General features: G+C 48.2%; 2 protein-coding genes across 4 annotated transcripts in view; one reads left to right on the top strand and one right to left on the bottom strand.

The window, feature by feature from the left end:
• The window catches only part of SQSTM1 (sequestosome 1), a 479040-nt gene that overhangs the window by 161219 nt on the left and 289854 nt on the right, over window positions 1-27967 (top strand). The window lies entirely within an intron of this gene.
• Window positions 144-27672, bottom strand: MAPK9 (mitogen-activated protein kinase 9). 3 transcript variants are annotated; one of them, XM_049778265.1, is made up of 11 exons: window positions 27509-27672; window positions 26500-26629; window positions 22231-22289; window positions 19337-19475; window positions 16214-16379; window positions 15032-15103; window positions 9846-10028; window positions 7875-7999; window positions 7481-7544; window positions 4441-4512; window positions 144-3214 (listed from the first exon to the last, which is right to left on the bottom strand). In XM_049778265.1, the coding sequence occupies exons 1-11, from the start codon at window positions 27628-27630 to the stop codon at window positions 3072-3074; spliced, it is 1275 nt and encodes a 424-aa protein (XP_049634222.1). In that variant the 5' UTR covers window positions 27631-27672; the 3' UTR covers window positions 144-3071. The 3 variants fall into 3 exon arrangements, with proteins under 3 accessions (XP_049634222.1, XP_049634221.1, XP_049634223.1); XM_049778264.1 differs by lacking the exon at window positions 15032-15103 and adding an exon at window positions 15413-15484 and having other exon boundaries at window positions 27509-27671; XM_049778266.1 differs by lacking the exon at window positions 15032-15103 and adding an exon at window positions 15413-15484 and having other exon boundaries at window positions 2999-3219; window positions 27509-27671.

Below are 27967 nucleotides of genomic sequence, written 5' to 3'. Positions count from 1 at the left end.
ACTATACTCAAGATGATCTCAGGGAGGGAATGTGTGGGCAAATGTTGGGCCTTTGCACTGAGAAAGCACGTTTATTTCCTTTGATGAATAAGTGCCACGGACCACTGAAAAACGACACGTTACACCGGATGGGCTTGCGCCCCTTCTGTTTTTTAAAATGCATCTGTATTATTGTCACCAATTGGAACACATAACCACGGAGTGGATTACAAAACGTGAAGCCATGTTACTTGGAAGAGAGGCAGTCTGAACAGTCACACCTGGATAAATACGACCAGCACGAGACAGCTGGGGAATCACATTGGAAATCAATACACAGCACAAGCGCACACACGACGCCCAGACTAAGTGGGTTCTGCTTCTCCGACCAAACGCTAGGGCTCAGCCAGGCCCGGAATTCTTCCTGTGGCTTCTCTTGACTTGATGCCCCACCCCTCTGAGCAGGTTCAGAGCCCCCAGATACCGACAGTCCCTTTTTCTTCTGGAACCCCTGCCAATATACAGGCGGCAGGCGGGCTCTTCAGCCTGTGCTGCCAGTACATAAGTGCCTTTTCTTCCCTTTTGAGTGCCTGGAGCCAGAGCCCACCGAGGAGAGGTGGGGGTACGCTTTAAATTACAAAAGTGACAATAAAGAAATAGACATGATGGGCAAACACTGCTGCCATCCTGTCATGTCATCAGTCTTCATCCGCTGAGAAGAGGTGGAACCCTCTTGCACCTTGGCATATTTGGGCTGGGAGTTTTGGGGCTATATATACTTGACTTCTTCGGATCTGTTGTCCCTAGGCCTGGGCCAGTCCCAGGAGTGATGGGAGGTGGTCTCAGAGGTGGGGTACCCTGGACACATACAATATTCCCAATCCAGAGCAAAGTTCCCTTCGCGCAAACATGCATTTTTGGGAGAAGGGAGATTACACAAGGCAGTAGCTCTGGGCTTATTCTCGACTCTGCTCAGGGATCACTCCTGACAGGGCTGCGGAACCTTGTGGGATGTGGGAGATGGAAGTTGGGTCAGCCGTATGCAAGGCAAGCACCTTCACCACTGGTCTACCTCTCTAACCCCCCACATGCATTTTAAAAACTCTTCCCTTGCTTCGTTTTTCTCCTTATAGAGAGATTTGGCCATCTTTGCAGCAAAAGTCAAGAGAAATTAATTGGCTTTACTCTCCCACTCTCAAACACAGATCCTCTCTGTGGTTTCCTGACTCCATCGAAGCTAAAACCCATCTCCTGGCAAACCTCACTGCAAGACATGCTTTTAGCATTTCTAGATTTTCATTCACCCAGGTCCAGTTCCCAGGAATCAGACCCACCCTTTCAAACAGAACTGGGTAGCAGGCAGGGCCAGAGAAAGAGAGAATGAGACTTATTCAGAGATAGAATGAGGGTAAAATATTGGACTTGCCCAGCTCCTCCTCTGAATACCATCCAGAGCATGTGGCCGCCCCCCACCCCTCACCCATAAGATAACTAAACACAGATGTGTGTGTGTATGCACACGCCCATGCATGTAATCAGGATAGGGGGATCAATGCGGGCTAACAAAACCAGAAGCTAAGTAGTTTAAACTGGTACTGGACAGAGTTCTCAGATCAATTTCACATCTTAGTGAGTTTCAGGTCAATTTCACACCCGGAAGTGGGCCAGAGTGGTTTCTGCAGAGCTGGCGTTCTGACCAAATTTGCCCAGGACTTTTTACAGAAGTCCCCTTTGGTGGAAGAGGAAAAGTGCAAACAAACCAGCAGGTATTTGGGCCAAACACTGGCAGAGGCCTTGAGGGCTGACAAGGAAAAAAAAAAAGAACATGGATGGGGGCCAGAGAAATAGGACAGTGGATAGGGCACTAGATCCCTGGCACCCTATAGGGTCCCCTGAGCCCCACCAGGAGTGATCCCTGAGCAGAGAGGCAGGAGGAAGCCCTGAGCACCGCTGGGCATGGCCCCTAAAAACAAACAAAAAGAAAGAACGTAGAGCCATTAGGTATGGGGGTGGGGGCTGGACGCATGGATCTCAGCCTGGGAAATGCAGATGAACAGAAGCGTCCAGCCGAGTCCCTAGCCAAGCCAGCATTTGGGCGTCATCTTTGGTGAAGGCTGAATCCAAGGCTCGTGTCATAGCAGAGCCAGTGTGTGGGTGCTGGGACAGGGTAAATGGGGGAATCCACCAGCCACAGGATTATCAAGCAGAAGGACCCAGCTGGCTCAAGAAAGGGGAGATTCTGGAGCAGAGAAACAGTATAGCCAGGGGAAGAGCAAAATTTCCAGGCAACCATCTTTCAAGCAGCGCTCAAAACCAAACCTGAGATTCCCTCCAGTAAAAGCACCGGAGGACCCTTTCTCTCCCCTGTAGAGGCTGGGATTCAAGGGTGCCAATGTTTTTAGCAGGGAAAACTCTCAGCAGCACCCCCCTACCCTGCCAATGTGGCCCATTCCCCTTTATCTTTTTCTTTTCAGCTCAAACAATCTAATGACATTCCTTCTGAAAACAGGAAAGGTAGAAGCAATCAGACCATAAATTTGGGAGTTGGTTGAGGTCAGAAACCGGGAATTAAGAGGGGTGGGCACTGAACACCCAAATTTGGCCTATTAGTTTTGGCCCAGATTACAAATGGCCCCATAGGGCAAAGAGAAAGGAAGGGCTAAGCTAGGTAATGGGACACTGGAACAGCAATCTCCCCTGTGTTCCCAACAGGCACTCAAAGGAGAAACTAGGATTGCCACTATTTACCTCACAACTGTTGGGGGGATACGGCTGGGCAGGAGGGAGAGTTTCAAAACTCCTGAATTCTATTTGCCAGTCTGACACCACTTTGCAATCCCGCTTCTGCGTACAGGGGACTCAAGCTTCTGAGTCCGAATCCAGACAGATCCATGTCGCCTGGTCTCAATCTAAGCAGGCAATCTTAATAGAACAGAGTGGGGACAAGGCGTTGAGTTTCTTACATGCAAAGAATGTGAAGTGTTTTTTTTTTGGGGGGGAGGGAGAAGGGGAGACACTGGGGCCTCCCCGGGGCCCTTTGGAAGCCCCAGCTCCTTTGCTTGCAAGCTGGCTGCTCTGATTTGCCACCCCCATCATCGACAACCTTCCAGGTGTCCCGTGGACGCATCCAGGCTGCTGTCTGTGTCTGAGGCCAGCGTCTGCTCAGTGGACATGGATGAAAGGTCATTGATGGATGACGACTGGGACGGAGAGGCGTTACTGCTCACGGCTGCATCTGTGCTAAGAAAACCAGGTGGAATAAAACCCAGGCACAACAGTGTACCTCTCCATGGCTGGCAGGATACTGAAGCAACATTGGCCCCGGGCCCTGAGAGGTTTAACCAGCAGGAAGTCACATGATTATAGGGGCTGGGACCAGAGGACAGTGGGATGGTGTTTGCCTTCCATGCAGCTAACTCAGGTTCGATCCCCAACATTTCAATTTGTGTGTGGGTTTTTTTTTTTTTTTTTTGGTTTTTGGGCCACACCCATTTGACACTCAGGGGTTACTCCTGGCTATGCGCTCAGAAATCGCCCCTGGCTTGGGGGGACCATATGGGACACCGGGGGATCGAACTGCGGTCGGTCCTATGCTAGCACTTGCAAGGCAGACACCTTACCTCTAGCGCCACCTTCCTGGCCCATCCCCAACATTTCATATGATCTCTGAATACCACCAGGAATGATTCCTGAGTGCAGAACCAGAAGTATCCCTGAGCAAAGTGTAAAGAGTAGAAAGTTTTTTTTTTCTTTTTCTTTGGGTCCACAACTGGGGGGAGGGGCTCCAAGGGGCTACTCCAGGGTCTGTGTTTAAGGGGCTATAAGGTGCTGGGGGTCCAATCTGGGTCTCCTGCATACAAAACCTGTGCTCAGCCCTTTGACTTCTCTCTCCAGCCCCCATTTTGTACTTTTCTTGAGGGCTCCCTACTCATTAGGCTCAAGGAGAAGGAAAAGGGGAGGCATGACAGGAGCAACTTCCTCCACAGTAAAAAGAGGAAGGAGTATTTCAGAATGGTTCAAGTGTTTCTTTTTGGCGGCAATTTCCTGAGTAAATTTCTGGTTGAGGGAATACAAAAAAGCTGAATGTTCAAGTCCCATTGGGCATGGGGAACCAAGTTGTGCAGGAAGGAAATGAGGCTGTATAGGCAGGAAAAGGGCATTTAGGAGAATTCAATTTAGTGAATTGAATGCAGTGCTGGGCATTCAAGGAAAGGGCAGCAGGAGAGAGAGAGAAAGAGAAAAAGAAAGAGGGAGAGAGGGAGAAAAAAGAGGGAGAAATGGAGAGAGAGCGGAGAGAGGGAGATAGATAGATAGATAGATAGATAGATAGATAGATAGATAGATAGATAGATATCTGCTTTCTCTTCAGGTTTCTGAAGTATGGAAGGGGTGGTGGTGGTAGAGGCAAGCTGGCCAGGTCATGCGTGAAGACTATATCAAGCTCTGAAAACGATCACTAACCTGAAGTTTGATCTTTGCCCACGCCATTCTTATTTCTTTCTTCCCAGTCCATCACTTCTTTGTAAATGAGCTCTTCAGAAAGAAAGGTAAGTTAAAGGGCTGCAGTGATAGCCTTGCATGTGGCTGAGAAAGATCTGATCCCTTCACCCATAGGGTCCCGGGGCCCTCCAGGAGTGCTGGGTCCCTGTCACAGCAAACAACAAAGCAATCTACAGAGCTATGCACTGCAAATTTCCCCAAGAACCTTTTTTGTTCGTTTTTTTGTTTGGGGGCCATGCCATACCCAGCAATGCTCAGGAGTTACTCCTGGCTCTGAGCTCAGAAATCACTCCTCTCAGGCTCAGGAGACCATATAGGATGCCGGAATTGAACCTGGGTCTGTCCTGGGTTGGATGCGTGCAAGGCAAATGCCCTACCGCTGTGCTATCACTTTGACACCCCAAGAGCCTTTCTGACTTGATTCATTGGGGGGAGTTTGGGCCACTTTTGTTTCTATTTGGAGGAGGGGGATTCTTCCAGCAGTGTGAGGCATCAAATTGCAAGGCCAGAGTGGGGAGAGCCTTTGCTTTGTATGCTGCTGACTCAAGTTCAATCCCAAGAATCCCATATGAGCCAAGAGTAACCTCTGAGTATTGCTGGGTGTGGCCAAAAAAAAACCCCAAAAAACAAAAATAGTACCAAAATGGGGTTATAAGACAATCGCTGGAATCCCTGTCAGATCAGTCTGGGTCAACATTAAACACATCCTGCTCTATGATTTATTATAAAGAAACAGACTCTAGAGCCCTGATCAGCAGGTACTGTCCCTTTACGGGTGAAGATGTCAGTTACTAGAAGCCTATTCCTTGTAACTGCCTCAGGATGACAGCTGGCCCTTGTATATAAAGCCCGGGGTTGAAGTGCTAGTGGTGGTGGGCCTGGGGTATCTTGGCCACTCCTGTTGGATGGTCGCTGCCTGTTTGCTGGAGAAACAGACCCTGAGCTCCTGCCACCTTTTGCCGACTCTCCTACTACTCTGGGCCTAACACTAACAGTTTATGGATCCAGCAGAAATTCATCTGACTTAGTCATTTGTCAGATCTGCCATGCAACTGCATTTCACCTCATCATAACTACAGATTTTCTGCCTTTCTTTTCGGGGCATGGGGGAGAGACGAAATAGACAAGATAGTATGTGATCATTTTATGATACATTTCAAGCTTATTTTAGTTTATTTTCAATTTTTCTTATAAAAGGGAAGGGGGCTGGCTGATGCCCAGAAGTGCTGGCTATGCTAAGGAGCGGCCCCGGAAGTACTCAGAGGTACGGGGTGTGTATGAGGAAAAAGCCAAGTCTAGTACCCTGGATACGAATGGGGTCAGATGGAGTGTGAAGAGATATTAATCAGGTACAGTCCTTGGCATCCTATATGCTGCTCCCCTCAGCACTGCCAAGAGTGATTTTTTTTGTTTTTGTTTTTGGACCACACCCGGCTATGCTCAGGGGTGTCCATGTGGGACGCCGGGATTCGAAATAACCATCTTAGGTCCTGGATCGGCTGCTTGCAAGGCAAACACCGTATCTCTCCGGCCCCTGATTTATTTATTTATTTATTTATTTATTTATTTATTTATTTATTTATTTATTTATTTATTTAGGTTTTTGGGTCACACCTGGCAGCACTCAGGGGTTACTCCTGGCTCTACGCTCAGAAGTAGCTCCTGGCAGGCTCAGGGGACCATATGGAATGCCGGGATTCGAACCACTGTCCTTCTGCATGCCAGGCAAACGTCCTACCTCCATGCTATCTCTCTGGCCCCCTGCCAAGAGTGATTTTTTTTTTTTGGGCCACACCCGGCGTTGCTCAGGGGTTACTCCTGGCTATCTGCTCAGAAATAGCTCCTGGCAGGCACGGGGGACCGTATGGGACACCGGGATTCGAACCAACCACCTTTGGTCCTGGATCGGCTGCTTGCAAGGCAAACGCCGCTGTGCTATCTCTCTGGGCCCCCAAGAGTGATTTTTGAGTGCAGAGGCAGGAATAGCAACTGAGCATCATTGGGGATGGTACCCTTATTCCCCCCAAAATGGTTAAACAAATGGGACTCGCAGGATATAAGACAAATACCTTATCTGCTGCCCCATCTCTTCACCATGTGATGCCTTTATTATTTTTTTAAGTATAAGCAAATTTTTATTTTTTTTAACCCCTGCAAATTTTTATTTTTATTTATTTTTTTGGGTGATTTTGGGGGCCACACCCTGTGACGCTCAGGGGTTATATTGGCTATGCACTCAGAAATTGTTCCTGGCTTGGGGGACCATCTGGGACACCGGAGGATCAAACCACAGTATGTCCTAGGTCAGCTGCTTGCAAGGCAAATGCCCTACCCTCTGCACCAATGCTCCAGCCCCATAAGCAAATTTTTAGACGAAAGAAACTGCATGTCAATTAGGGAGGGTTTTGTATATGATAAATATGGTACTCCACATGCTCCCCCACTTCCTCAATGGCAATCTGCATTCACAGTCTGTGAGAGAAAGCCACTGAGTCTTGCTTGCCAACTAAAGATCTAAGGATGGGAAGATCTTTGTAGAATACTGCCACTAATATGGGATTCCTACAATTTCTCTGACTCTTGGCAACTGATGTTCCAGTTCTGGGGCTGGAGTGATAGGACAAGGGGTAAAGGGCTGGCCTTGCACTTGGCCAACCTGGGCTCTATTCCTGGCATTCCATATGGTCCCCTAAACCTGTTAGGAATGATTCCTGAATGGAGAGCCTGGAGTAGCTCCTATAAGCATTGATCTCCCCTGCAAATTAAATAAATCAGTCCCCCACCAAAAAAAAAAATAAATCAGTCCCCAGTGGGCATAGATTGACCAATGAGGCTTGCCCCTCCCTTCTCATTAAAAAATCATTCCCCACCTAGAGAGGCCTCACCTGCCCCTCCAGAGGACCCTGCCCTGGCCCTAGAGTGGCCGGCCCTTTACCCACTCCCTCCTCAAAGGACTGGATTTCTGGAAAGGTAGCTGGTGGGTCAGGAATCAACTACTAACCTTTCCACTCTTCAATGGCATGCTCTCTTTCTTCCAGCTGGGCATCATAGATCTGAGGTGGAGGCTACAAAGCAAAAGCAGGTCCCAGCCAACAATTAAGGAGTGGTCCCTGAGCTTAGAGCCAGCAGTCAGCTAGGTGAGACCCCCAAACCAAAACCAAACAAAAATTCCAAAATGAACCTCCTCAGCTCTTTCCTCTGCCCCCACCAAGTGCCCCCAAAGTAGCAATGATGGAAGTGCTTCAAATTTAGAAATTGCTAGGGCTGGAGTTTGACCCTGATATAGACAGATATGGTCCCCAACAAAATAATAATAAAACTAATAATGAAACCCTGAACTTGATGTCCTCTGGGGGTCATTTGGGATTAGCAGAGAGGCATTCAGACCAGCTTACCGCTTCTGCTTCTGCTGGGTCGTACCAGACGGCGATATAGGGGTGCCGGAGAGCCTCATCCACGGAGATGCGCTTGTCGGGGTCAATCACTAGCATTTTAGAGAGCAAATCTCGGGCTTGGCTGGCTAGAGCGGAAACATTAGACAAAAAAAAATTTCAGGCTGGGGCCGGAGTGATAGTACAGCAGTAAGGTATTTGATTTGCACCAGGATAGACTCGGGTTCAAATTCCGGCATCCCATATGGTCTCCTGAGCCTACCAGGAGTGACTTCTGAGTGCAGAGCCAGGAGTAATCCCTGAGCACTGCCAGGTGTGACCCCCCCCAAAAAAAAATCAGGCTGGGAAGACATCACTTCTTAGAGACTGGAAGGAACCACCACCAAGGGCATGTTGAGAATCCTGGTGGAAAGGGCTCTGCAGGAGCAGCTTTCTTCTTTGTCCAAAGTCTAATTTAAGTTGGAGCTAGAAAATAGCTCCAGGGATTAAAAAACACTCCCTCCACCAAAAAAAAAACAAAAAAAAAAAAACAAAAAAAAAAACAAAAAACAACCCTCATACAGTCTCTCTTTTTTTTTTTTTTTTGGTTTTTGGGCCACACTCGGCAGTGCTCAGGGGTTATTCCTGGCTGTCTGCTCAGAAATAGCTCCTGGCAGGCACGGGGGACCATATGGGACACAGGGATTCGAACCAACCACCTTTGGTCCTGGATCGGCTGCTTGCAAGGCAAACACTCCTGTGCTATCTCTCCGGGCCCTCATACAGTCTCTTTTACTACACACCAGTGTGCAGGTGCTTGGAGATTCCAGGGTCTTGTGGGACAGCTCAGAACAGCACCCAGATAGACCCCAACTGTCCTGGGTGAGAAGGGGCAAGAGCTGAGGGGTATGAAAGATTACTCAGAGCTTCACAGTTCCCAGTCATGTGCCCCAACCTTCAAGTTTTTTTCTTTTTTTTCGAGGGGGGCACACTGGGCAATGCTCAATGGTTACTCCTAGGTCTACACTCAAGAATTAGTCCTGGCAGTGCTTAGGAAAAAATGGTGAGGGCCTGGGATTGAACCAGAGCTATGCTAGTATAGGGCAAATGCCCTCCCTATCAGTAGGGCATTTGGCCAGTGCACTGGCCTCTTCTTTAAGTCTTTCCATAACCACTTTAATTAACATAGGTCTTTCAAGCTGATGTTAAAAATTCTTTTTTCTTTTTCTTAAAATTTTTAGTTTTTATTTTTGGGTCACACTCAGTGGTGCTCAGGGCTTACACCTGTCTCTGTGCTCAGGAATCATTCCTGGCAGTGCTCAGGCGACTGACCATATGAAATGTTGGGGATCAAACCCGGTCAGCCACTGCATGCAAGGTAGGTACCCTCCCCACCATACTATTACCCCAGCCCCTAATCAAAGAATGTTTTCTCCTTCTTCTTTTTTTTTTTCTTTTTGTTTTGTTTTTGTTTTAGTTTTTGGGTCACACCCGGCAGTGCTCAGGGGTTACTCCTGGCTGTCTGCTCAGAAATAGCTCCTGGTAGGCACGGGGGACCATATGGGACACCAGGATTCGAACCAACCACCTTTGGTCCTGTATCTGCTGCTTGCAAGGCAAACGCTGCTGTGCTATCTCTCCTGGCCCTTTCTCCTTCTTCTAATGACACCTGGTGCAATGCAATATATAATGAATATGAAATAGGCTCTCAGCTTATGAGGTTGTTAGGCCCCTGACTCCAAAACAAGATGGAAATCAGCCTTTTCTCTGATTTCCATTTCCCTTTCTTTAATCCTCTGAAGCGCCCGTTTCACCAGGATTGGTTCTAGACAGTTCACCGCTCTGTTCTGTGTATGTAAGTGTGTGAGGGCCTATTTCCTTCCCTCCTGGGACTCACTGGTTTTTGAATGCAAACCTGCAAGAAACACAACCCACCCACCACCACCAGTCTCCCAACTACGCTCCCTGGTGCTGATAACCAAAAGGTGCACTTACTTTTGATTTTGTCTCGCTCTGACTCGGCTGGGAAAATCCAGTCTGGAAAAAGTTCTTCAAATTTGATACCCGGGTACTTTGGTCTGTTCTCCACATAATTCCTCACCGTGGGCTGGAGTTTCTTCATGAAATCTGCCGATGGTGTGCCTAGCTGCTCAATAACTTTATTCCACTGATCAATATCTGAGGCAGGTCTTGAGGAAAATAGAACTGAACCGGCTTGAGATTCCCAAGACATGCACCCATCCATACACTAGGAAGAACCTCACAGGCCTATGGGGGCAACTGGCCAAGTCTGGGTCAGTGGGAACCTTCGGGAATAATATTCCAGCAAGGCATGCATTTCTCAGGTTAGACTTTTGCTAACAAATGGTCCGCTGAACTTCCTGAAGGAAACATGATGGCTATTATACCACTGCCACCAAGAGAGGGGGCTGCCTTTCCATCCTGGGTCACAATAAAGGAATCTGAAGGCAGGAAGGCAGAGGGGCCTACTTGCTGGTAAGCACACCTGAAATGAGAGGCCTTGGTAGTCACGCTAAGGCCAGCTCTGTGAGGGCCCAAGCAATAGTGAGGCTGGGTGCTTGCCTGGCATGTAGCCAGGCCAGGTTTGATCCCTGGCACCCCACACTCCAGCCTCATAGGGAGTAGTAATCTTGAGCATTGAACCAAGAGTAAGGCACTGAAGGATGTGCCCCCCCATCCCCACCCCATTAGGTGCCTGTCTTGTGAATGCAGCTGTTTTCAGGCTCCACATGGTCAGCCCCAGAGGTCCCTGAGAAGGCTACTCAGAACCTCACACTGAACTACCACAGACTTGGCTGGCAGGCCATAAGCTCTCCAGAGCAGATCTGGGAGTATCTGCCTCCAGTCAACCAATAATCAAATAAAAGCAAAGCTCTAGGAAGCACAGATGGCAAGGAGGGACAATGAGGTGGGGGTGTTGTGGAGGTGGGAGGAGCAATAAACGGTAGGTGGGCCAGCCTTAGAGAAGGAGAAACATAATAGTGGGTGGGACATAGAGCTGGGAGGAGCATAGAGATGGGTGGGACATGAGATGGGAGGGAGGTGAAGAGGTGGAGGGACAGAGGTGGTCAGTGCAGAGTGCTGATGGGGAGCGCAGGCTTTCTGATCTCCCTTACTGCTCACATCAAACTCTCAGCTGTCCTTTCCATGTTGAGGCTCCAGTTTCCACAATCCACTGCCTTAGGCAGTTTGGCAATTACTTTTGCCAGTTTCCTCAATTTATCTTTTTTTTTTTTTTTTTTTTTTTTTTGGTTTTTGGGTCACACCCGGCAGTGCTCAGGGGTTATTCCTGGCTCCAGACTCAGAAATTGCTCCTGGCAGGCACGGGGGACCATATGGGATGCCGGGATTCGAACCGATGACCTCCTGCATGAAAGGCAAACACCTTACCTCCATGCTATCTCTCCGGCCCATCAATTTATCTTTTTATCTTGGGGGAGCACACAGTTGTGCTCAGGGGCTACTTACTTGGTCTTGGCAGTGTTAGAAGGGGAGAATTATGCCCAGATGGAACCTGGGACTCCTGCTTATCAAACCCACATAGGGCTAATCAACTCTGACTACATACTGAGCATTGTGGGGTGTTGCCCCACCCCACCCCCTTACAAGCTATGGTAGTAACTATATCAAGTTGAAATCTCTTCTGCCTGGCCCTGGGGAGCAGGGACAGGGTGCTGTTGTTTTCTTTCTCTCTCCTCTCTGCACATGCACTGGCAGGCTGGTGTGGGGGGGGGGGGGATCAGGCTCAGGCAGGAGGTGCCTCAAAATTATAACTGAACTCTCTGGGGGCAGCTCTTGGAAACAGATGCCTGATTCGAGACTTCAGCCATCGTCCAGTTACGTGCTTGGTTCACAGCCAGGATCTCCCAGCCTCTGCCTTTTCCCTTCTAGATACCAGGATGAGTGGAGGCTAGTGGAAGGCTTCTGGGAAAAGGTCATTTTAACAATGGAAAGGGAAGGGGAGGAAAGAAAATCCTACTATTGAGGGCAAATTCCCATGAGCTTGCTGAACTTGCTTTTAGCACATGTACAAATCAACAAGGCCTAAGGCTCAAGGCCACACAAGCCCAATCTGCACCAGTCTGATGCTCAAAGGTACGGTCTGCACCTGGGCCCACAACTCTCCTCCTAGGCCACCTAGGACAGGGGATCCTCCTCCTCGAAGGACTGTACTCTGAGGGATGCATTTAGATCACATTCACTGGTGATTAGGGGGTTACTTCTGGCGGTGCATAGGGGACCCTATGTGTTGCCTGGAATCCAAATAGCTGCAATAGGGTTAGAGCAATTGTATGGCACTTGCCTTGGGGTTCCTGAAACCAACACGATTGATTCCTGCATAGAGAACTTCAAGTAAGCCTGAGGAACACTGGGTGTGGCCAAACAACAAAATCCCCCCAAAAATCTCCCTAACTCCCAAAAATCTGAGTGCTGCATGCAAGGCAAGCCCTAGGTCCTTGTACTCTCTCTCCAGTCCTCTATTTAAATTTCAGCTTATCTGCTGCTCAAAGGAGCGGGCAAAATGTTCTGGGTGAAAGTAAGGTTTTGTGTGTATCTCAAGAGCTACCCTCAAGAAACCTTATTTTTTGGAGCCGGAGAGATAGCATGGAAGTAAGGCATTTGTCTCTCATGCAGAAGATTGGTGGTTCAAATCCCGGCATCCCATATGGTCCCCTGAGCCTGCCAAGAGTGATTTCTGTGTAGAGCCAGGAGTAACCCCTGAGCACTGTTGGGTGTGACCCAAAAACCAAAAAGAAAAAAAAAAAAAAAAGAAACCTTATTTTTTAATTTTTGGTTCTTGGGTCCCAACCAGAGGTGTGTAGAACTTACTTCTGGCTCTGTGTTTGAGGATCCCTCCTGAAGGGGCCTGGTGAACTCTGTGTGGTACTGGGGGTGCACTAAGTGCAAAGCAATTGCCTTGCACACTGTATTCTCTCTCCAGCCACTTTTGAACTTTCAAAAGAAAACATTTTTCTTCTTAATAAATGAAGGCCCAATATAAGAATGGAAGTGGGCAGGTCTAAATTTTTTTTGGGGGGGCCACACCCGGCAGTGCTCAGGGGTCCTGGGTCTGCTACTTGCAAGGCAAATGCCCTACCGCTGTGTTATCTCCCCGGCCCTAAATAAGCCACCTCTTTTATCGTTCCAAACAGGATAAATTGAAGGTAAGGGTCTGAATAACCAGCAAAATCAAAGGCTGTCACTTCCTATTCAAATCCTTTATGGTTTTAAAAAAATGAGGTGGTAAACAACAGGAATACACTCTTTCATTCCAAGTTTGCAACATGAAGAAAGTCTAGGATGAACAGGCCACCCTCATTATTAAAATAACAAAACTGGGACCAGAGTGATAACACAGCAGTAGGACATTTGCCTTTCACGCGGCCAACCCAGGACAGACCCTGGTTTGATTCCCAGAATCCCATATAGTCCCCAGAGCCTGCCAGAAGTGATTTCTGAGCGCAGAGCCAGGAGTAACCCCCTGATGCTGCCGGGTGTGAAACCCCCCAAAAACCCCAAAACAAAACCTCCCCCCCCCAAAAAAGAAAAAACAAACAACTACCTAAAACAGTTCAAATGAAATGCTTAACTCTATTTCCTGCATTACTGGTTTCCTGTACAAAAACAAAAGTCATCCACATACCAATGGATAGAGACCAACATGAATGTTCGTAAAAAGCCCCAAAGTTGAGAGCACATGAGACTAGTGAAGTGGCGAGAATAACAGATGAAGAGAGTGGCAGATTGAAGAGCTATACGAGAATGAACATGAACTTCATGATGAAGCTAGAAGGGCTGAGGGCTGAGAAAAGGGTCTTGCTATCTTCCCTGGAAGATCCCAAAGCAAACCCCCACACCCCAGAGTAGGATTTTGCTCGTTTGCGGCCTTGGCGCCACACTCAGAGATGCTACTGGCTCTGCACTCAGGGACCACTCCTGGCAGTGCTCAGTGGACCATTGGGATGACATTGGGATGAACCTGGATTGGCCACATGCAAGGCAAATGCCCTCCCTGCTGTTCTATCAGCCCTCCAGGTTAGGATTTTTAATGCCAGATCACACTTCTTTTTTTGGGGGGAGAGGTCATACCCAGAAGCACACGGGTTACTCCTGGCAGGCCTGGAGCACTCTGAGATGCCTGGAATTGAACCTGGGTCAGCCATGTACAAGGCAAATGCCTTACTGCTGTACTATCACTCCAGCCAAGCTTTTTAAAAATCTCTGCAAGCCATTGGGAGCATGGAGATGGTGCTGTTGTATTCCTTCCATTCACTAAGGTCTCCTAGCCAGGGCTCCATTTCCTTCATAGAGGGTTGTGTGTGTGTGTGTATGTGTGTGTTGGGGGTGGGTGGTGGATATTTTTATGCAGGAGGCTTTGTCTCTGAGTGTCTCTCGCATGTGCGCACACACACACACCTATTAATAAAATACACAAGCACTTTATTAAGTTTATGTCTACATTCCTCCTTTCATTGACATGAAATGGCCTTTAGCCAGACTTGGTTTAAATATCTCAAGGCAGCCTGCAGAAGAGATAGGAAAGCAGGGAAGGTGCTTGCTTAACGAGTTCAGTCCCCGGTACCCCATAGAATCTCCCAAGTATCGCCAAAAGTCAACCCTGTGCACTACCTGGTATGGCCCAAAGAAAGAAAAAATTGAATGAAGCTCTTTTTTTTTTTGGTGTGGTTTTTGGGTCACACCGGGCAGTACTCAGGGGTTATTCCTGGCTCCAGGCTCAGAAATTGCTCCTGGCAGGCACAGGGGACCATATGGGATGTCGGGATTCGAACCAATGACCTCCTGCATGAAAAGCAAATGCCTTACCTCCATGCTATCTCTTCGGCCCCTGAATGAAGCTCTTAAGGCATTTGCCAAAGAGGGAATTGTGTCCTAAAATGATTGTGGGGGAGACTCAGGATTGGTTTCACTTGACACTCAGGTGACGTCCAAACTGGGTCAAGAGTCAAGTAGAGAGGCAAGTGGAAGCAGAGTGGCAATTGGCACTAATGAATAGAAGATTCTCAGAAGACTTCTAGAAGACTCTAGAAGACCAACCTCCTTCTCCTGAGTTTCTGCTGCCTGGTGACTGGGGAAGGGCAGGAAGGGGAGGGGTGATCAGGGAAAGGGGCGCTGGGGAAAGGGGGTCCGGGGAAGGATACGATCAGTGCCTTGGAATACCACACAGCCTTTCACCAGCTCTCCCATGATACACCCCACTGACCAGATATCAACTGAAAATAAAAATGAAATGATCAAATTATGACATGCCATGAACAAAACAAAGGTGAGGAAAAGGAATTCTTACAGGGCCCAATAATGCACAGATGTGAATTCCAGAAGTGCTGACTGAGGAGGATGGAACTGGGGGGGTGAACACCCCCCAATCTCTGCAACTAGGGTGGCAAAGGTTCCTGCCTTGACAGTTTGAGAACCCTAGAGACCCAGGGACTGGATGACTGTGACCCCTAATGTGCCCCCCCTGCCTGCCCTGTTCCCATGTAGCCATTGAGGAATTTGGGTACTCTCCCTGGGAAGGATACAGTCTCTTCCTGGGAACAGGACCTTATGGAGGACCATTTCTGCCATGATGCAGCCAACAGACCAGATGTCCACTACCAAACACAGGGAGTTACACTGGGGCCTCCGCACCCCACTCCTCCAATTCCCCCAAATCCCAACAAGAGGACCCATATATCTTGAGGAGTCACCTCAAAGCACCCACAGCAGGGCTGTAGGACTCCTGTGGGAGCACTGAACCCCGCCAAGATGGAGACTAATTCTGGGTATTCCGGGAATAGGGTGGAGGTGCTGTCCTAAGGGGCCAGAGGCATTAGGGACTGGTGGTAAGGTGGGGTGCTAAGGTTAAATGAGGGGTGCTGCTGTGATTTTGTGAGGCTGCTGTTGTAGATGAGTAGGGGTACCGTGGTTAGGAGGAAGGCCTGCAGAGGAGTGGAGAGCTGTTCCTTGGAGGTGGGTGCTATTCACCAGAGTGGGCTCTGAGTTACCTTAGCAAAACCTGCCTTGTCTGATTCATGTGTCTTAGGGCCATGGTCTGGTGTGGAAGAGGTAGAATGATGGACCCTCCGGGTACCATAAGGTAGGAGTTCTTCTCTGGTACCCAGAATGTCCAAACTGTGCCCCATCCCAGACCCAAACCTGGCCCCTCACCGACTCCACAGCCCTGCCCCACCCCAGCCTTGCTTCAATCTACTGCACAGCTCTTCTCCTACATCTCATCTCCATAACCACAGTTAGCCCCACATTCCCAGGTTTAGTTCCCAGTTCCCAGGGACCTGGGGGCAGTCACCTACAATGTCAAGGGCCCACATTTGGAGACTCACCGTTCTCCTTGTAGCCCATGCCCAGGATGACCTCGGGGGCCCGGTAGTAGCGTGTGACCACATAGGGGGTCATCATGAAGTTGGTGCATGCCGTGCGAGCCAGCCCAAAGTCCAGGATCTTGAGCGTGCAGTCAGACTTTACCACGATGTTGCTGGGTTTCAGGTCCTAGGGCAGGAGAATGGGTGGTGGGTTATGGGGTTGGGGGTTGGTTGGGACATGACAACAGGGAACACAGAGGAGGGACAATTCCACAAAATCCACCCTCACAAGCCTCCAGAAAGGGATATGGAACTCAGCTGGTGACCTGGGCCTGGCTTCTAAACCTGCAGACTCAGAGCCATAAAGACAGGCCAGCAGGGAGGACATTTACCTTGCATGAGGTTGACCCAGATTCAATCCCCGGTATCCCATAGAGTCCCTGAGTCCTGCCAGAAGGAATTCCTCAGTGCAGAGCTGGGGTAAGCCCCCAGTACCATCAGGTGTGGCCCCAAACCCAAAAAACAAAACCTGCACTCATCACTTGCCCTGGCTTTAGAACTCTAAGGAAAAAAACACCACAAAATTTCTAGAAGATTCCATATATGTCCCATGCGTCCCTCCCTTATTCCTTTGGTTTCTGGCTGTTTCTGGCTTTTAGATGCAAGGAGAGATGTCCCTCTCACCCTCACCTGCTACCCCCACACTCAGCTGTGCTCAGGTATAACTCCTGATATGTTTGGGGGACTTCATGGAAGTTGGGGATCAAATCTGGGTTGGTCCTGTACAAGGTCAGAGCCTCACTCTTTACTATCTCTCTGGTCCCAAAATTCTCTCTTTTTGACTGACTTGTCCAAATGACATGTGACACTTGAACAAAATTCTAGGTGATGGGGGGGAGTTTGAGGTCTCAGGATTATTAGCAGGTAGGTAGAAGATATGGGGGTGCATGGGATACAGCAGCCTGAGACTTCCAGTGAGGAGGGGGCCAGGTTTTAGTCTTCTAAAGGGAGGGCTTTAGTCTTCTAGGAGGGCTCTGCTAGTCAGAGTAGTGATGGGAACCTACTTCCCCTGGCACCTGGGTAGGAATCACTTCCTCCTCTTCCCTGGGTCACCCCTTATCTTCTCTTTTATGCAACTTCAAGACCCGCCTCTTCCCCCTCTCTTCCATGAGAGGTGGGGGTGGAAACACGGCTTATGCCTGCTTAGACCCAATATCTAAAAAAAAGACCTGCCTAGAGTTGGAACATAATACAGTGGATAAGGCACTTGCTTTGCATATGGCCAACCCAGGTTTGATCCCTGGTATGTCATATAGCCCCTGAGCCCCACCAGGAGTAATACCACCACTTATGGTCCAAACCTATACTTCCCACCACCCCCAAAGGGATTTCAAATATAGTAAAAACATGAATGTCAGGTGAACTGGGGTCAAGAAAGTTCTTTGGGGGGGTTACTTTTCAAAAGGAAAATGAATAATATTTCTTTCTTTCTTTCTTTTTTTTTTTTTTTTTTTTTTTTTTTTGGTTTTAGGGTCACACTGGCTGTGCTCAGGGGTTACTCCTGCTTTGTGCTCAGGAATTGCTCCTGGCAGGCTCAGGGGACTGTATGGGATGCTGGGAATTAAAGCTGAGTCTGGGGGCCGGAGAGATAGCATGGAGGTAAGGCGTTTGCCTCTCATGCAGGAGGTCATCGGTTCGAATCCCGGCGTCCCATATATGGTCCTCCCGTGCCTGCCAGGAGCAATTTCTGAGCCTGGAGGCAGGAATAACCCCTGAGCACTGCCGGGTGTGACCCAAAAACCACAAAAAAAAAAAAATAAATAAATAAAAAATAAAGCTGAGTCTGACCAAGGTTGGCTGCATGTAAGGCAAATGTCTTATTGCTATGTTATTGCTCTGGCCCTGAAAATGAGTAATATTTCTGCAGAAGAGCTGAGCTCAGGCCTGAGTCCAAGGAAAGCTGCCCACATAAACAGATATCTCCCCATCTCCCAGAGGAAACATAACATAATCTCCTAATTTGTTTTGTTGTTATTGGTGGCACTTGGTCTTGTTTTATTTTGGCAGTGCTCAGGGCTAACTCCTGGCTCTAAACTCAAGGATTACTCCTAGTAGGGTCTAAGGAACCTTATGGGGTGCCTGAAATCAAACCCAAATTGGTCATATGCAAGGCAAGTGGCCCACGAGCTGTAGTATCACTCCAGCCACATGTTTGGGTTTTTAACACTGACAAAATTTAAACAATAACAACTAAGTTTCTAATTTTGACTGAGGGTACATGAGTAACAGGGATAGAACCCAGACCTGCCAAGACACTCCCTTTTTCCCCCATGGGAGGCAAAGAGAGTTCTGGTCTGAAGGATGAGGAAGATAACTTTAAAATTAAATGACTAGGAGGCTGTAGCGATAATAAATTGGATCATGGACTCAAGCAACAGCACAGCAGCAGATTGTATGCCTTGCATGTGGTCGACCCAAGACAGACCCGGGTTCGATTGCCAGCATCTCACATGGTTCCCCAGTCTGCCAGGAGTGATTTCTGAGCACATTGCCAGGAGTAACCCCTGAGTACCGCCGGTGTGGCCCAAAAACATAAATAAATAAATGTTTAAAACAAAATAAAGTGGATCAAACATGCAAGTACCTCCAGGAGTGATTCCTAAGCACAGGAATGAGCCCTGAGTACCACCAGTGTGGTTGAAAAACAACAATAAAAGTTACAATAAACCTGGGGCCAGAGAGATAGCATGGAGGTAAGGCGTTTGTTTGCCTTGCATGCAGAAGGTCGGTGGCTTGAATCCCGGCATCCCATATGGTCCCCCAAGCCTGCCAGGAGTGATTTCTGAGCGTAGAGCCCGGAGTAATCCCTAAGCGATGCCGGGTGAGACCCAAAAACAAAACAAACAAAAAATTTAAATAAATAAAAAAAGAAAGGTACAATAAACTGGGGCTGAAGTGTTGGCATCTGCTTTGTCTGCGCTAGTCTAGGATGAACCACGGTTCAATCCCCAGGTGTCCTATATGGTTCCCCAAGCCAGGAGCGATTTCTGAGCATTTAGCCATGAGTAACCCCTGAGTGTCACCGGTGTGCCCCCCCCAAAAAAAGTTACAATAAACCAAAATGGCCAGGTGTTACTAACTTACTCTGTGGATGATGCCAGCTGAGTGCAGATGCTTGATCCCGCAGAGCGTCTGGTAAAGCAGGTAGGACATTCTCTCATGGTCCAACTCCATGTGGATGACCTGACATAAGTTAGCATCCATTAGTTCCATAACCAAGTACCTGAAGGAAGAAAGGAGGCCGGTGAAGTAACACGGACATCATCCTTGATTCCTGTTGGTTGAGTGCACGGGAAGTAGCATGAAATAGTCATGCACTTGGACATGACTAGCTCATTGGTATGTCCTACCAAAGGCTGCTGTCTCTAAAGATGAACTGAATTTCTTAAAAAAAAAAAACTTTTGGGAAAAATGTATCTATCTTCCTTCTTTCCTTTCTTTTTTCCCTCCCTCCCTCCTTTCCTTCCTTTTTTGGTTTTTGGCCCATATCCGGTGGTGCTCAGGTATTATTCCTGGCCCTATGCTCAGAAATAACTCCTGGCAGGCTCAGGGGACCATATGGGATGCCAGGATTGAACCCTGGTCAGCTGCATGCAAGGCAAATATCCTACCTACTGTGTTATTGCTCCCCCCCAATATTATTTTTATTTTGTTTTTGGGCCACACCTGGTGGTACTCAGGGGCTACTCCTGGCTCTGCACTCAGAAATCGCTTCTGATGGGGCCGGAGCAATAGCATAGCGGTAGGGCATTTGCCTCGCACACAGCTGACCTGGGGCAAACTCAGGTTCGATTTCCAGCATCCCATATGGTCCCAAGCCTCCCAGGAGCAATTTCTGAGCCAGAAGTAACCCCTGAACACCACTAGGTGTGGCCCAAAAACAAAACATTAAAAAAGAATCACTCCTAGTGTGATAGCACAGTGGGTAGAGCGTTTGCCTTGCATGCAGCCAACCTGGGTTTGATCCCTGGCAACCCATATGGTCCCCACTGGTGACTGCACCCTGATGTTCTCTGCTCTCTGATTATATGTATAACCTGGTGCTGCTTCTGGTCTCAAGGAAACTGGGTAGATGGGTGAATGGATGGTAAATGGATGATTGGTGGGATGTTGGGTGGATGAATAAATGGAAGGATGGCTGGGTGAATGGATGGATGGAAGGGTAGGTTGACAGATGTGTGGGTGAGTTGGAAGTGCATGAATGGGTAGATGTATAGGTGGCTGAGTTGGGGTGTGTGTGGGTGGCTGGGTGGGTGATTATATAGGTGAGTAGATGAATTCATGGGAGGGTAGACTGGTGGTAGGTGGACTGGTAGGGAGGTAGATGAATAGATAGGTAGATAAATGGATGGGTGGGTTGATGGGTGTGCATGGATAAATGGAAAAGCCGGCACATGGATGAATGGGTAGATAAGTGTGCTGACAGATAGATGAGTGGATTTACACATCCACAGTGCTAAGGATCACACTCAGGAATTTTCCCCTCTGAGGCTTGTAACTAGCTCTGAACCAGAGCTTTGCTCTCCTAATGCTGCCCTTATTATCTCTCCACCATTCCCTTCACCCCGACCTATTTCCCCATCTGTGGGCTCAGTTCTCCTCAGCCCAGTTTATAGTCTCATATAGGCATCAAAATCCCACTCTGATTCCATGTGACCTCCATTCTGGCTGTTTCACAACTTCCCCTCTTTTCTCTAATGCCATTTCCTCTCCCAGCACTAACCTTACTTTGCTTTCAATAGGAGGACACATGGTTCCTGCACCAGGGTCACTCTTATCTGTCCATAACCCCCAATGGCCACAACAGCATCTTAATGGCCTTCCATGCTGTCCCTATGCTCAGCAAGATTTCAGTCATGGAAGCCAGACTTATGGTCTGTACTTGAGTTGCTCCTGGCTCTGCACTCAGAAACTACTCCTGGCAGTGCTCAGGGGAACATAAAGAATGCCAAGAATCGAGCCTGGGTCACCTGAGTGCAAGGCAAAAGCCCTATCCTCTTCCCAGTGGACTATCACTCTGACAGGTATTCTTGGCCTTTGATACTGAGGGATGCCCCCTGCTCTGGCCCTGAACCTCAGAGGTCTGTCCTAATTAGATCCAGGTTTCACCCCCTCCCTTCACAACCTCTTCTGCTCTGCCCCGCTCCTCACACTCCAACCACTCTTTCGACTCTGTCCCCAGTGCTTCCCAGTTTACTCTTTGGACCAGCCCTGTCAGAGCTCTAAGTCCATGTCTTCAGCCCCTCCCTCCTCACTCCCCACCTACATCCTGTCTTTTCCCCAAACAGCCCTGGCACAACACACCCAACTATTTCTGCCCTGCAGGGAGGATCATCCCCCAACACGCCAAAGCTGATCCTAAACCCCAGCACTGCTAAACCAGTCCACACCCCTTCCCTTAGTGTCTTTTCTTCCAAAGTCCTTGGGTCATGCTAACAAATGGTCTGGGATCAGTGGGACTGCCGCTGGCCTTGCACATGGGTTCCATCCCGAGGACCCCAAAAAAGGAAAATAAAAACAACAACCACCTAACCGAGGACCCCCTTTTCCATTTCTTCCTTTTCTCCCTGATTATCTTTATTCCCAGGTCTCCTGGCATGCTCATGAGAGAAGACACTTTGTAAGTAGGAAAAAGGCCTTCTAGCCCACTTTGTCTGAAATATGTAAGCAGATGACAGGGGACTCCATGGGCTCTTAGGGATGTGGTGAATGAATGAATGAGTGAAGAAACCACTGGGGTGGAGATGAGGTTGGGCACTGCATATTCTCTTTCAGAGAAGCCTGAATATTGCAGAGAAGAATGGTGGGGACAATGACCCCATTCCTTGTTCCAGAAGTGGCAGCCACCAAGACACAAACATGGTGGATGTCCTACTAGGCCACTTCCTACCTATAAGCTTGGGAAAGTGGCCAATTCCTTGTCTAGGGAGTTCAGCCACTGATGTGCGTGCGTACTACTGGGGAGAGCAGATACTTACACATCTTGAAATTCTTCTAGGGTTTTTTGTGGTGTAAACACATTTAACAAACTAATTATCTGAAAAGAGAAGAATTAATTAGATCTCAGCATGATGGATGACTTTTCTGGATGATTAAAAATTAAGTTTAATATTCAAATGTATTAAAACTTGGGTAAGGGGAGGCAAAATACAGCAGAGCTCAGTATTTATTCCAGTCATTATTGTTATTGTGCTTGTATAAATGACATTCCATGACTAGGCATTTGCTTAAGAGATTAGGACTCCTGACTTGAAAAATTATATGCATTTAAAAAAATCAAACTTTGGGGCTGGAACAATAGCACAGCGGTAGAATATTTGCCTTGTATGCAGCCAACCCAGGATGAACCCGGGTTTGATTCCTGGCATCCCATATAGTCCCCTGAGCCTGTCAGGAGCAACCTCTGAGCGCAGAGCAGGAGTAACCCTTGAGTGCTGCCAAGTATGACCCAAAGTACCCCCCCCCCCCAAAATCAAACTTTTTTTTTTTTTTTTTTGGTTTTTGGGCCACACCCGGTAACGCTCAGGGGTTACTCCTGGCTATGCGCTCAGAAGTTGCTCCTGGCTTGGGGGACCATATGGGACACCGGGGGATCGAACCGCGGTCCGTCCAAGCTAGCGCAGGCAAGGCAGGCACCTTACCTTTAGCGCCACCGCCCGGCCCCAAAATCAAACTTTTGAGGCCGGAACAATAGTACAGCAGAAGGACACTTGCCTTGCACATGGCTGACCTGGGACAGACCCTGGTTCCATTCCCAGCATCCCATATGATCCCCTGAGCTTGCCAGGTGTAACCCCTGAGCACTGCCAGGTATGGCCAAAAAAGAAAAAATTTCAAACTTTTATTGAGGTCTCTACAAATTTACTTATTTTATTATTATTTAGGCCATACCGGGAGATGCTCAGAGGATACTCCTGGTTCTGCACCTAGAAATTACTTCTGCAGGCTGGAGCAATAGCACAGCGGGTAGGGTGCTTGCTTTGCATGCAGCTGACCTGGAACAGACCCAGGTTCTATTCTCTGGCATCCCACATGGTCCCCTGAGCCTATCAGGAGTGATTTCTGAGCACAGAGCCAGGAGTAACCCCTGAGTGCTGCCAGGTGTGGCCCCAAAACCTAAATAAATAAATGTTAAAAAAAAAAAAAAAGAAATTACTTCTGGTGGTGCTCGGAGCATATGGGATGCCAGGGGCTGAACTAGGGTTGGCTGTATACCAATGCCCCATCAGCTGTACTATTTCTTTCATCCCTAAAATCTTAACACAGAAATTTAACATGTTTCTTTTTCTGGGCCTAAATATTAAAACAAAACAAAACAAAAAACATAAACTGGCCAGACAGTAAAGCAGGTAAGGAAGATGCTTGACTTGTACATGGTTGAATTGGGTTTTGTTCCCAGCACTGCACAGTATCCCCCAAACCCCACTAGGAATGATCCTGTGTACTGAGCTAGTAGTCAACCCCGAGTACTGCTGTGGTCCCCTATAAACAAACAAGACAAATTTGTGGCTGGAAAACACTAAAAATAAGGCTCTGAAACTTCAATGCTATGTAAAAGCTTTGAACAAAGTTTTGCAATCCAGGGCTGAATAGGTAGTTCAAAAGATTAATGCATGAACTTTGCATGAGGGAGCCTCTGGATTTGATCCTCAGCACCTCATGGTTCTCTGAGTATCACTGGGAGTGACTCCCAAATACCAAGTGGAGAATAGTTTCCAAACACCGCTGGGTATGGCTCCCATTCTTCACAGCCCTCCCAACTGCTCCCCCCAAAGCTCCTCAAGTTTTTTTTTTTTTCGGGCCACACACATTTGATGCTCAGGGGTTACTCCTGGCTAAGCGCTCAGAAATCGCCCCTGGCTTAGGGGGACCATATGGGACGCCGGGGGATCGAACCGCGGTCCTTCCTTGGCTAGCGCTTGTAAGGCAGACACCTTACCTCTAGTGCCACCTCGCCGGCCCTCCTCGAGTTAAAAGTTAGGGTTGACACCCTCTTTCAAAGAAAGTTTTGAAACACAAAGTATTTCAATACAAAATACAAAAATACATTTATAAAATGGGCTCATCGGAGAATTCCAGTTTGACTCTAGAAAGTTCCAGAAGGTTCCCCTCCTCACCAATGAGACCCCTATCCTTGGGCAGGTCAGGGATCCTATGAAGGACACATTTTGGTAGAGGCAATGGATTGAGTTGAGCAGTTTGCCAAAGCAAAAGCAAAACTGCACTCAAAGTGGAAAATTCATATCCAGATGAACTTGAAATAGAACCAAGATTTCAATATCAATCATGAAACCAATGATACTGAACAACAAAGATTTTTGCTTGTGTTTGGGCCATACCTGGTGCTTCTCAGGGCTTATTTCTAGCTCTACACTCAGGAATCACTCTCAGTGATGCTCAGGGGACCATACAGGATGCTGGGGATAGAACCTGTTGTGTTATTGCTTCGAACCCATTTTTTATCCCTTCCTCTGTTTTATACAGACTGTTCTTACATCAGAGTCACAGTGCACAAAGTACAGAATCTTATAAGGCTCATTCCCTCTCACACTTTGGAGTAGCAGGGGGGTGAACCAGGTTGACATGGAAAAGTCCCTTTCAGGTGAATCCTCTGACAAGTTCATAAGGGAAAAAGGTCATTAAAAGATGATTCAGCAGGGTCGGAGCGATAGAACAGCAAGGAGGGCATTAGCCTTGCAAGTGGCTAACCTGGTTCAATCCCTGGCATCTCATCTGATCCCGTGAGCCCCAAAACAAATAACAAAAACAACAAAAATAAAGGCTCAGAGGTCAGCCAAGGCTATTGAGTTCGAGAGATCCACACATCCTTCATCCTGTTTTTTGTTTTTTTGTTGTTTTTGGGTCACATCCAGTAGTGCAGGGGTTCCTCCTGGCTCTACATTCAGAAATTGCTGCTGGCAGGTTCAGGGAACCATATGGGATGCCAGGATTCGAACCACCATCCTTCTGCATGCAAGGCAAATGCCCTACCTCCATGCTATCTCTTTGGCCTCCATATCCTTCAATCTTAGAAATACTGAATGGGATGCCAAAGTTTTGTCCAGTGACTGACAATATCCAATAAACACGATGACAAATAGGAGCAGGTCTTGCTACTAGAAGATAAATTGCAAATACATTAAAAAAAAAAACAAAAAAACAAAACACTTCTCCAAGAAAATCCCAGGTCACTTCCCAAGTGCTATGTCTAAATGGAAGCTGTTGGGGTTGGAGCGATAGGAGAGTGGGGAGGGTGCTTGCCCTGCTATCCTGTATGTTCCTCTGAGCTGGCCAGGACTGATTCCCGAGCGTAGAGCCAGTAGTAAGCCCTGAACACTGCTGGGTATGGCTCCACAAAAAAGAAAAAACAAACAAAATGGCAGCTGTTTTATCTAAAAAAAATCATGGAGGAGGAAGTGATAGTACAGTGGGGAAGGTGCTTGCCTTGCCTTGCATATGGCCAATTCAGGTTTGGTTCTCATCCCAAGAAAGTCCACTGAGCCCAGCAGAAAAGAGTTAGACCTAAGCATTATGGGGTGTGTGGCCCCAAAAATACAAAAAAAAAAAACAAAAAACAAAACCTCACAAAATATCCAAAAACACAGGGCCGGAGCCATCGCATGGAGCAGTAAGGTATCTACCTTGCTGGCATGGGCCTAGGATGGACCACGGTTCAATCCCCCCGGCATCCCATATGGTCCCCCAAGCTAGGAGTGATTTCTGAGCATAGCCAGGAATAACCCCTGAGCATCACCAGGTGAGTGTCACCAAGTGTGCCACCCCCCCCCAAAAAAGGGAAATAAGATTGTAGACACTGTACAAAGAAGAGCAAAAGCTTCTAGGAATCCTGTAGCCCATGAAGCCTGCTGACTTCAATTACCCTAAAAGAGCAAATCAATTAATTATGTGCATAGTTGGAGGCCAGAGCATAGCTAAGAGCTGCTAAGACTCTTTTGCCTTGCAGGCAGCCGACCCAGATTCATCCCAGATGGTCCCCTGAACACAGCAAAGAATGATATGTGAGTACAGAGCCAGGAGAAAGCCCTGAACATTGCCGGTTATGGTCCTAAACCAAACCAATAAAACGCAGATAGTTAAAATCAGATGGCTGTGCTACAAGCGGCAAAGTAGCACTAGATCTAGGCATCATTTTTGTCACTTGCTGACCACTCCTGACAAGGCCCAGGCCCAGGGTCACCCTTAGGAGCGCACACAGGATGCAGGCATGCACAGTGTCCATCACTTACATTTTTGTGATTGACACATTTTAAGAGGACCAGTTCCCGGTAAGCCCGCTTGGCATGGGTTTGATTCTGAAAGGGCCGGCTGAGCTTCTTCACAGCGACATTGATCCCCAGCACCGTGTCAAAAGCAGCACTGTGAGTGGGGATGAGAGGGAGAGAGGCCTGCTGTTAAAAGGGGTTTTGGGGGCTGGGGATAGTGCTTGTAGGGAGGGCGATTGCCTTGCACAAAGCTGACCTGGGTTTGATCCCTGGGATCCCATATGGTCTCTAGAGCCCACCAGGAGTGATTCGTGAGCACTGCCAGTGTGGCCCAAAAAAGAACTAAAAAGAATGGGGTTTCAGAGAGACACAGGGATATGCCCATGGGACTTCTTTTTGAAGGAACAAACAGAGAAAGAATCACTATGCTGTTTCCACTCAGGAAACAGTTTCCACTGTTTTCCTCTTTGGGAGCCATACCTGGCGGTGCTCAGTCCTCATTCCAGGCTCTGTGCTCAAGGATCTCCTGCTCTAGACTCAGAAATCGCTCCTGGCTCTTTGTTCAGGGCTCACTCCAGTCTCTGTATTCAAGGATCATTCCTGACTCTGCACTCAGAGCTTACTCCAGGCTCTGTGCTCAGGAAATATTCCTGGTGGGGTCTGGACGACCTACTGTGGTACAGGGTTGACCAACAGGTCTGGCCCCCAATAATCCAGCCATCCCACCAACCAATCATTCCATGCCGTCATGACTCCAGAAGTTTGGCTTCATTCTGTTCACACAAAGCACAAAAACTGACTAAAGGAAAACAAGAGAAAGAGGAAAATAAAATAAAAGCAAAAACAGCTCGAGGAATTGTGAGCAACTTGAAGACTGGGGTGGAGAGGCTGAACCTGGTGCACCCAAGCACCACTGGCTTTCTGGGCCCTCTACAACCCCCCCCACCACTGGGGCTCTAGGATTCTGGGTAGCCCCGAGTCTCAGTGAGGGGCCTGAGTGTGTCTCAGCCCAGTTGGGTGAACACCTCCTTACCAAACTATGCCCTGTGCTCCCGAGCCGATGGGCTTCAGCTGCTGGTAGCGTCTGAGTACAGAAAACGTGGAGTCGGCCACCTGCACGCTGTAAAACTGACCATCGCATTGGCTGTCACTCATGGTGCAGGGTCCTGGGTCCTGTCAGGAGAGCACAAGACAAACGGTTTTGTGGGGTTTGCTGTTTGGTTTATTTTGGGGCCACACCTGGCAGTGCTCTAGGTTGACTTCTGGCTCTGAACTCAAAAAAATCACTCCCGGGGCCTGAGTGACAGTCCAGTGGTAGGGCTCTTGCCTTTCACATTGATGGCCTGGGAAGAACCCGGGTTCAAACTCCAGCATCCCATATGATTCCCCCGAGCCTGCCAAGATCAACCCGAGTGCCACTGGGTGTGGCCCAAAAACAAACAAACAAAAATTAATAACAAAAAAAAAGTCACTCCTGGCTCTGCGCTCAGGG

Source organism: Suncus etruscus, chromosome 8, assembly GCF_024139225.1.
Source record: "Suncus etruscus isolate mSunEtr1 chromosome 8, mSunEtr1.pri.cur, whole genome shotgun sequence".
Classification (NCBI taxonomy): Eukaryota; Metazoa; Chordata; class Mammalia; order Eulipotyphla; family Soricidae; genus Suncus; species Suncus etruscus.
The sequence above is the reverse complement of the archived record's forward strand: the minus strand, read 5'-3'. Positions and strand labels throughout refer to the sequence as shown.

Excerpts from the sequence above, each read along its gene's own strand:
- MAPK9 (XM_049778265.1), bottom strand. The coding sequence starts at position 27,630 with ATGAGTGACAGCCAATGCGATGGTCAGTTTTACAGCGTGCAGGTGGCC. Across the intron at positions 15,104-16,213 it reads CATGGGCTACAAGGAGAACG|TTGATATCTGGTCAGTGGGG; the intron begins GTGAGTCTCCAA and ends TTTTATTTTCAG. Across the intron at positions 3,215-4,440 it reads GGGCAAAGATCAAACTTCAG|ATGCAGCCGTGAGCAGTAAC; the intron begins GTTAGTGATCGT and ends TTCTTAGCACAG.